Source organism: Phalaenopsis equestris, unplaced genomic scaffold (genome assembly GCF_001263595.1).
Source record: "Phalaenopsis equestris unplaced genomic scaffold, ASM126359v1 Scaffold000281, whole genome shotgun sequence".
Classification (NCBI taxonomy): Eukaryota; Viridiplantae; Streptophyta; class Magnoliopsida; order Asparagales; family Orchidaceae; genus Phalaenopsis; species Phalaenopsis equestris.
This window is the reverse complement of record NW_018164723.1, coordinates 426,589-436,336: the sequence shown is the minus strand read 5'-3', so window position 1 is coordinate 436,336 and position 9,748 is coordinate 426,589. Positions and strand designations below refer to the sequence as shown.

General features: G+C 36.0%; 1 protein-coding gene across 1 annotated transcript in view; it reads right to left on the bottom strand.

Moving 5' to 3' along the window:
- The window catches only part of LOC110024947 (succinate--CoA ligase [ADP-forming] subunit beta, mitochondrial-like), a 15,387-nt gene extending 6,394 nt beyond the window's left edge, over positions 1-8,993 (bottom strand). Inside the window, exons 1-4 of the mRNA XM_020725145.1 lie at positions 8,758-8,993; positions 8,368-8,478; positions 7,768-7,879; positions 6,628-6,692 (exon numbers count right to left, since the gene is read on the bottom strand). Coding sequence (XP_020580804.1) covers positions 6,628-6,692; positions 7,768-7,879; positions 8,368-8,478; positions 8,758-8,859 — 390 coding nt within the window. The 5' untranslated portion in view covers positions 8,860-8,993. The remainder of the gene's footprint in view (positions 1-6,627; positions 6,693-7,767; positions 7,880-8,367; positions 8,479-8,757) is intronic.
- Positions 8,994-9,748: the final 755 nt, after the last annotated feature.

The window sequence follows — 9,748 nt, the reverse complement described above, 5'->3', positions numbered from 1 at the left end:
TATATATATATATATAGATAGATATATATATAATTGAAAAATTGCTCTCAAAGTTTCATCTGTACATTCATAACATGGGCTTAAATAAGGTATTACAATATTTTACAAATCAACCCCTAAACTTCTTCAATATTCCCTTTTTACTAATAGGACCCAAAATAAGGTCCAATTCTCAACACTCTCTCTCAAGATGGGCAAAAGATATTCATTAAGCCCATCTCGTCCCAAAACCTAGACAAATATAATGAACTAAGTCCTTTACTGAGGCAATTAGCCACTTTCTCTCCAATGGCTACATGACTTAGCTACAGTAGCCTGTTAGTCAGCTTTTCCTTGATGGAGAATCTAACAATCTCCACATGTTTGGTTATATTGTGTTGCACCGAGTTGTTAGCAATGTTGATTGTTGACTTATTGTTGCACCACAACTTCATTTGAGTTCCTTGGTCCACCTTAAGCTCGCCCAAAAAGGTTGTCAGCCACATCATCTCGGCAACTCCTAAGGCCATGGCCTTGTACTTTGTCTCTGCTTTTGACCTCGCTACTACAAACTGTTTCTTGCTCTTCCAAGAGACCAAGTTGCCCTCTACGAACATACAATATCTTGATGTGGATCTTCTGTCATATGCACAACTCGCCTAGTTAACATCACAAAAGTCCTCAATGTTCCTGAAGATCAACCCCTTTCCTGGTGAACTCTTTAGGTATCTCAGAATCCGATACACTCCATCCATATGACCCTTCCATTAATCATGCATGTAGCGGCTGCAAAAGAGATGTCGGGTCTAGTGCGACACAGATAAATCAGACGGCCCACCAATCTCTAGTACCTCTCACAATCAATAAATTATCCTACCTCTGCACTCAACTCGGTCTCTGGTCAATTGGAGAGATTGCAGGTTTGCATCCCAGCATGTCTATTTCCGCAATGATTTAATACATATTTTCTCTGGAACAAGACCATTCCCTCAGGTTCATGGGCCAATTTAATCTCAAGAAAGTATCTGAGCTGTCCAAGATCCTTCACCTCAAATTTATTGCTCAATATTACCTTTAGGTGGGTAATCTCTACCTCATCATTACCGTTGACAATGATGTCATCAACATATACAACAAGTATAGTGGTGTGAGATTCATGTTATTGAAAGAATACAGTATGGTCTGCAATGATCTATTGATATCTCATGCCCACCATTGTCTTTCTAAATTTGTCAAACCAGACTCGAGGAGACTGCATCAAGTCATACAACAACTTCCAGAGCATACACACCATGCCCACTATTTGGATTGTACAAAATCCTGGTGGCATTTCTGCATATACCTCATCCAGTAACTCACCATGAAGAAAAACATTCTTCACATCAAGTTGGTATAATCTCCACCCACCATTCATTGTCAAAGAAACTAGTGTCCTCATTGGGCTCGTCTTTGCTACTGCTACAAATGTTTCATCATAGTCAATATCATATACCTGACTGTGCCCTTTGCTACCAATCGTGTTTTACACCACGTTCCCTTCTGAAGTTTGCTTTACTGCGAAGATTCACTTGCTTCCAATTATTTTTTCCCCATTGGTAATAGCACTATATCCCATGTTTAATTTTTATTGAGAGCCCTAAGCTCTTCATACATAGCAGCTTTCCACTCAGGATCCTCCATAACAACATGCCTAACATATAGGTACAAAGACAGTTTCCAAAGATGCAAAAAATGCTCCATATAAAAGTGATATGTTAGGTATGAAGCAAAGTTAGCAATCTCATGTTTCCACCCAAAAAATCAGGAGGATGTCGAACATTGTTATGAGAGATCCACCTTACAATTGAGGGGTTAGAAGAATAAGGAGGTATCATATCACTAGAGAGTTTTGAGTCAGAGGTAGATGGTATACATGTCTCAAGGGTCGGGAAAAACCGAGATAAGTGACTAGCTGATAGAAGTGGCACTGCAGGTACCGTTCTCTCATTCTGCTTCTTTCTCTGTGTATATACCGTTTAGCTCACCTTCAGCCTGAATCCCTTCACTCTCCTCATTTTTTGGTTTCTCAGCTGATTAATCCCACATCACAGGATAAGGCATTGCTCCCACTTGTATCTCTCTCTCATCATTGCTACTCACCCCGACTTGCCTCATATCTCCAGTATCTGGCAAGTCACCGAAGGGTGAGGTCATCTCTTAGGTGTAGTATGGTTTAAACTCGCTAAATGACATATTCATGCTCACAAAAAGACTCTTCTCGATCGAATTCCAACAGACATACCCCTTCTGTGTAGCAAAATAACTTACGAACACATATTTCACAGATCTGAGATCCAACTTCCCTACTGATAAAAGGATCCCGCTATTATCCACTTTCAACATGTGACAAAGAGACTTCCAATCCAACACCCTTGAAGACATCCTGACGATTAATTGAGAAGCAGTCAAAATCATTTACTTCCATAAGAGCTTTGGGACATTCATTGTGATCATCATGCTTCAGACTACCTCTAGAATGTGTTTATTCTTCCTCTCTGCTACTACATTTTATGTCGATGTGTATGGATATGTGATTTGATGATGTATCTCTTGGGCTGAAAAATATCTCCCAAATGCTTTGTTGGTATAGTTTGTCTCATTATCAGACCTCAATACCTTCATTATTGCAACATATTGAGTCTGGATTGTTTTGTAAAAGTCTTTAAAGCAAGCAAACACATCACACTTATTTTTCATCAGATAGAACAAAGTAATACGAGAAAAGTAATCAATAAAGGTCACAAAATATCGATAACATTTCATAGAACTTGTAGAATAAGGTCCCCAAATATCAGAATGTATCAAGTCAAAAACACCAGAACTCCTATTCCAGAGCTAATGTAAGAGCTCCTAATAAGTTTGTCAAGCTCACAAGCATCACAAACAAGCTTTTGTTTATTTATATTTTCATATAAAGAAAGATGCAACCGACTCAATAAATTAAAACAAAAATGTCTCATGCATATGTAATGTAACAACAACACATCATCTGCACTCCCAAATTTTCTTACTCCAGCACTCTCTATCATGGATGTCAAAGCTAAGTACATCCCCTCCCGGTCCAAGTACCAGAGTCCACTATGCCACGTTTCAGTCCCAAGTGTTCGGCCTATACCTTTCTCTTAGAAGATCAACTTAAAAATATCAAAAGAAACAATATATTTTAATTGAAGAATAATGACACTAATAGATAAAAGTTTTAATAGAAAAGAAGATGCATGCAAAAACATTGGACAAAGCAATGTACCCTTACCAACTATAGGTTGTGTTGTACCATCAGAAGTCTGGTGTTCTCTGATACTGTTAGAGTATAGAAAGAAAACTCACTAACAGTACTTGTCACATATCGAGATGCACCAGAATCCAACATCCATTATGATAATCCTGTAGTGAAAATAATGGCAAGAGCATGTGCATCACAAGTACCTTTTATCAGAGTGAGCATAAGTGACAATGTTATCCTTTGATGACAACTAGTTGGAAGTCTCCTCAACCCCATCTCCTGTTGTCTTCTGCTTCTTCTTCAACAACTCCAGACACTCATAATCCTCATTTGTAAAAATACACATCTCTCCCTCTGTTGTCATTAGAGTTGCCCGGTAGTCCCCCTTTCCACCTTTTCGACCACCACGGTCATAACCAGAACCTCCACTCTGTCCATGTCGACCTTTATGTCTCTCCTTAGGTGGCCTAAGACAGGTCTTGCTCATATGCCCAACTTCACCACAGTTGTAGCACTTGCGACTCTCCCTTTAGACACCTATCATGCCTGAGCTCGAGGCAACTAAAGCTAATCGTGCACCTGAAAGTTAGTTTGGCTCAAATGTAGCTTCATGTGACTCTTCTCATGTATCATCGTAGCAATGGCTTCATCCAGTGAAGGGATAGTAGCTTGAGCTAGGAGGACATATCTCCTCTAATCAAAAGGTCAAATTCAGATGGGCCAGAAACAACATAGTTCTCATATGTGTAAAGATCCTTCTTTATTGCACTCTGAATCGCCACAACTTAACATCAAATAGAAGTGAGACAGTCGCTCCAACTCTATGGAGTACTTCTGAATCGATCAATCACCCTGAACCACTGCCTCTATCTCACACTGAATTTGGAACCACCCTCATGTGATTTTCAGCTCCAACATAGATCTTCAGCTTCGCTGAGATGTCGCTCACCTACTGAATTTGGAACACCCTCATGTGATTTTCAGCTCCAGCATAGATCTTCAGCTTCGCTGAGATGTCGCTCACCTTTTGAATGTCGTCTACTGATGAAGCAATTGATGGAACCATCGAGTTGAGTAGCCATGTGTAAAGCAAGGCATGTGTGGTCTCACTCATCCCTCTCAACACTGTCACTATTTGGCTCGACCCCGTCAGATCTCCCTCTTGTATCTTCCCTACTAGGAAACCTCGATCCGACGTGACTAAGTCAGATATGTGGTTGGTCTATCAAGTCTTAGATCCATAGGAGGGAGATCTAGCTTCGTCTATGTTAGAGCACATGCTAAGGTAGCGGCTCCTGTCAGACGCTAGTTCCCTGTACGAGCCAGACCAAGACTTTCAGAATTTCAGGGTCTATCTTCCCCAGATGTTCCAATCCTTTACCTCCCGCACTATCTCTATCTCCTAACATCCTCAACCACTAGAATCCAAGTTAAGATCACTCAAATCACACACAAACTCCATTTAAATAAAACTCTTCCAATGTTTTGATATTTTTTTATGCTTATAAATCATAATTAATAAGGAGAGAGATTGGTTCTCACAAAAACACAAAAAAGAAAGAGAAATCTTCCAATACTGTATTAGTTTCTAATGTCGAATCATTTTTAAGGAAAAGAATTCCATGATTTCCTACCCTCTCTGTCACTCACTCGTTCACTAAACTTAACTATTATCTTATGAAATTAGTTGATTGTTTAATAAATAAATTTGTATTTACCAGACTTAAAATTTAGGATTATGCTCTTTTAACTAATAAGCCTTTAGTTTATGGTTATCCAAATTTGACTTGGTAGTCTATGTAGGTCATCACATTTGTCAGTGAATGTGGCACAGCCCACATATTTAATTACCCAAAAATTTTCTTAGTGAACTAAGGAACACAAAGATGAAGCCTTGATCAATGAAGGCTATCAGCCAAGGCAATCTTGATTGGCCAAAAAACTGTTTGATCAATCAAACCCTTCATTCAAGTCACATCTCCAGTTAGTGGCTGACACAGACAACTGAATTAGTCTAATGTTAAAGACACATTGTGATTAGAAAATTTGCTTTTGTTTGTGAGAGATGCTTTTCAATCTTAACCCCCAAGCTTGGTAGCACTTAATTTGTCATTTTAATGGTGTATTGTAAAATAATAAACATAAAATAAAGAATGCACCAAATAATTCTAGACTTAAAAAGCATTTTTGTTTTTTGGTTCACCCAAACATAGCATAGGCTTTCTAGTTCTGTGGATTTGAGTGTTCAAAGATAAAAAACCACAAATAACTAAACTAGGTTGAATGTGGTAGAAAAAAAAAGGAGATGATTTTATGATAAAACTACGGAGGAAAGAATAAGTAATAATTAGATTGTAAAAATGGTAAACTTATAGGCAACAAGGTATTAAGAAAAAAAAAATTCCAAGGTGGATTGGTCTATGCTAACGATAATAGAAGTTAAACAAAAATAGCCGGTAGAGAAAAGTACACTGAAAACTAGGAAAGAAAGGGGGATGGATTAACATAACTACAAGAAGGCTAAGCTGCCACATAAAGGAGCAATAAAAATATATATTCATAGAAGTGACTCCAATAGCTGAGATAAGGCAAATATTAAAGATAATTAAAATGACCATAATAGAGTTGATTAATGTTAGTGAAATCAAGTTTGAAAAATAGAATGATATAATGCAAAAAAAAAAAAACATTTATAAAATAGTAAGCTGTCATCATTATATGTTTAAGATCAAATTTTTAAAAATAAAGCATAGCAATAACTGAAATTTTCAAGAGCATAAACCAATATCCTCCCCCCCCCCCCCCCCCCCATCGTCTCTTCTATGTACGGCAAGCCCATGTATGTAAAATTCTTCAAAGGACCAAATCAAGAGGCTTCCTAAATATATGAAATACTGCAACACAAGATATTCCGAGATACTGCAGTTTGTCTAATGAATGTAAATTTATCACTATTTTACTGATACTTCAAAAAAAAAATCATGTTCTTAAGAGACTTTGCATTTGGTGCCTTTAACATGTTTTCCAACTTATTACAATTTACTTCATCGATATGTTCTTGCAAAAACATGCTCATATTCCAATGCCCGCACCAATAAACCATTTGAGGCCGAATTACGTTAGTAATAAAAAAATAACTGTTGGTTTGTCTGACAAATTAATCTTACACTTGGGCAGAGCTACAACAAATTCAAAAAAAAAAAAAAACATCTAATAAGTCTAATATTATCATTGCTAACAGCTTAGAGTGTCAATTAGTTCCATTTGAATCTTTTTTTTATTTTAAATGTAGCTAAGATCACTTGATCTGCAGGATTTATAAACAGCAAAAATAAAAACTAATCGAGATCTGTCAAAATTAGCAAGAATAGAATATCATATCTAACCTTGCTCACAAGCTTTCCCTGGGGTCCAGTTTGCTTGGTAACTAGAATTTGCCCCAGCATATTACCTAAAACATGTAGAAAGGAGCTATTATGTAATAAGATAATTGCTACCTGCTTAGTTCACAAAATTCTGCTGTAAAAATTTTCATGAATATTTAAGAAACGCCAAACAACCATAGTCTATACTCTTAAAATACTATAGGGAAATCTACATTCGTAGCACACAATTCCTATGTATTTACATATCTCACACCTAAACTTCCATATTTACATATATAACACTTCGGTGCTCTGAACGTTTGAATGAAAAGGTGTATTTATAGTGCTATTTTTTATGTGACGTTAAATAATTGAGCACTATGCATGTAAATTTGTAAGTTTAATTGTGATATTTAATTTTTTTATGCGATGTTAAAAAAATGAGCACTATGCATGTAAATTTGTAAGTTTAATTGTGATATGTAAGTTTAAAAGAGGAGGTTGGAGAAAATGATGACAGAAAATTTAAATGCTTGTTTTTTGAGTCCTTAATGGACACAAGCTGAAAGCAGTAAGACCAATAATAACAAAAAAATAAGTCATTCAAAAGAAATGAACAAAAAATGATGATTCATAAACCATCCCCAAATTGTTGGAATAAGACTAATAATGATAATAGTGGACAAAAGCTGAACATTATTAGCAGAAGTACAGAACTACCTCCTCAAAATCAACTTAGACATCTATTCATGAAAATCAAAAATACGGGCACTCAAAACATGATGTAATTTCTGAAGCTTTACGGTTATTACTAAAACAAAAAGTGGGGAAAATTATGAAACCAAAATGCAAATTGCATTTTAGCCTAAAAAAAATACTCAAACAAAGTAGGATACTTTTCACCATGACCATTAAGTCAACTTTTGTCACATCTATGATATTTTATGTGGCAAAATTCAGTAACTGTTTAACATCAGGAAGGCGAATGTTCCAACATGTCAAAATCACATCTTTGAAGCAAAACTATGGGAGAAGTAATATGTTTTTCCCACAATACTCTAAAACTACTGTCTTTAATGAATTCAAGACATGCACCCTATTCATTCATGCTTACATAGATGCAACAAAAAAGGAACAAAAAGAGAAAATCAATTAATTTACCAGCTATATGTTCCACCTCCTCAGCTTTCACAATATGCACGCCACCCTTTAGTCCACTTTTGAATGTCCCTAAGCCTCTTCCACCGGCAAGAATTTGACTTTTGACAACCAACTACAGAAATGTAACAAAGTTCAGGTCACATTTTTGGAATATTTACATACGTAGCACTCAATTTTTATGTATTTACATATCTAACATATAAACATCAATTTTTTACATATATTCCACCTTCCCTATGCACGTAAAGGTGTATTCTTTTGGGGGAAGGTTGATCCCAGAGAGCTATATGGGTGATTCGAACCCACGACTTCATAGTGGAAAACTAAAAACTCACCACTATGTTGTGGGAAGTGCACGGCATAGGTGTATGTCACTTAAAAGTTAAAAAAGTGGTATTTTTTATGTGATATGAAAGATTTTGGCTGCATAAATGTAAAAAAAACAAAATTTGGGTATTACATATTCAAATACAAAAAAATTGGGTGGTATTTTTAAATGCCCCTAATTTTTTCTAAGTTTGAGAACCGAAAAAAGTTATTCCTATTTGTAATAGAGCTCAGGTGTTCAAGTTGATTCATTTTACCGCATAATATTTATACCTCTTTGTCATTAGGGAAAACATTCTTCAAAGCCTGCTTCACCTCATCAATGGAGGACACAGCAACACCCTTTGGAACATTTATCCCATACTTGCTCATCAACTCAGCACCCTGAAAAATCAATTGTTAAATTTCAAGAGATGAAATCACGAAAGCACTAAAAAAAAAAAAAAAAAACAACTTACAACCTATTAGAAAAACATGCAAGGATATAAGGAAAGCATCAAAATCAAAGATTCAACGTCTCCCAAATCTTACAGAAAAGTTAACCAAATTTTATAAGAACAACAGAAGAAACTTAAGAAAAGAATTGTTTCTTCATTTATATCGAAACTGCTGAGATCGTGAACAAGTTTATACCCAGATCAAAATCGATAGTAAAAGGCCAACCTGGTACTCATGGATGTTGAGCCGCCGTAGCTGTTGTTGTTGCCATTTTCCGGCGAGCGAGATGGATCGGGAAAGAAGCTTGCCAAGCGAACCCCTGACCATAATTTTTCCGATCGGATCTGCCCAACACTAGACTGGAACGATCAAAGAAGCCCTGTTCGGGGGAAAGAATGCCAGACCTAACTTCTGTTCCCCGTCCCCTCCACTTTAAGGTGGCCTTGGGAACAAAAAGAAAATTCATAGACTATATCAAAGAAATTTCTCACACAAATTCAATGGCACTAATGTAAATTGAGCTCCATGGCAACTAGAGATGGACCAATAAATCTTAAATAAATCACTAAGGCTCAAGAAGATAATTTTTTTATAAACCTATGAATCATTTAGATTTATTTTAGAACTAATTCAGTCCAACTACTTCAATAAGGATTTGAACTCAATTAGTTCTTAATGAAACTTAATTGTCGTTAATGGATCTTTAATTCAAAATGGGTTTGACCAAATGCCCAAGTGGACTTGATGTGTGTCCAACCACTGCTAAAGTTCATTAGTTTCAGTTTGTTAAGAAGTTAGGATTCATTGGATTTACTGATTTTATTAAAATCTTATTGGGTCAATCTACGGCGTGTGTCCAAATATAGTTGAACATAGTATTGGGTTAATCTACGGCGTGTGTCCAAATATAGTTGAACATAGTTTAAAATTATTTTAAAATTCATTCATATTTGATTTTAAGTGACCTATACACATGTTTAAGTTCGTTTAAAACCATTTTTTTAAGGGGAAGGCTTAATTTTGATTGAGTGAGCCTTAGTTAGTCATTATGAATTGACATGATCAAATTGGGTTGATAAGGTCTATCCTTGACTTAGGAGTAAGACAGTGGGTAGTCTAAAAGATAATATGAAGAGTCAAAAATTTCTAAACAAAGTTTTATTTTTATATTGTCCAAGGATCTTGAAGATAATCTAAGCACACCTCAAGTTTTAAT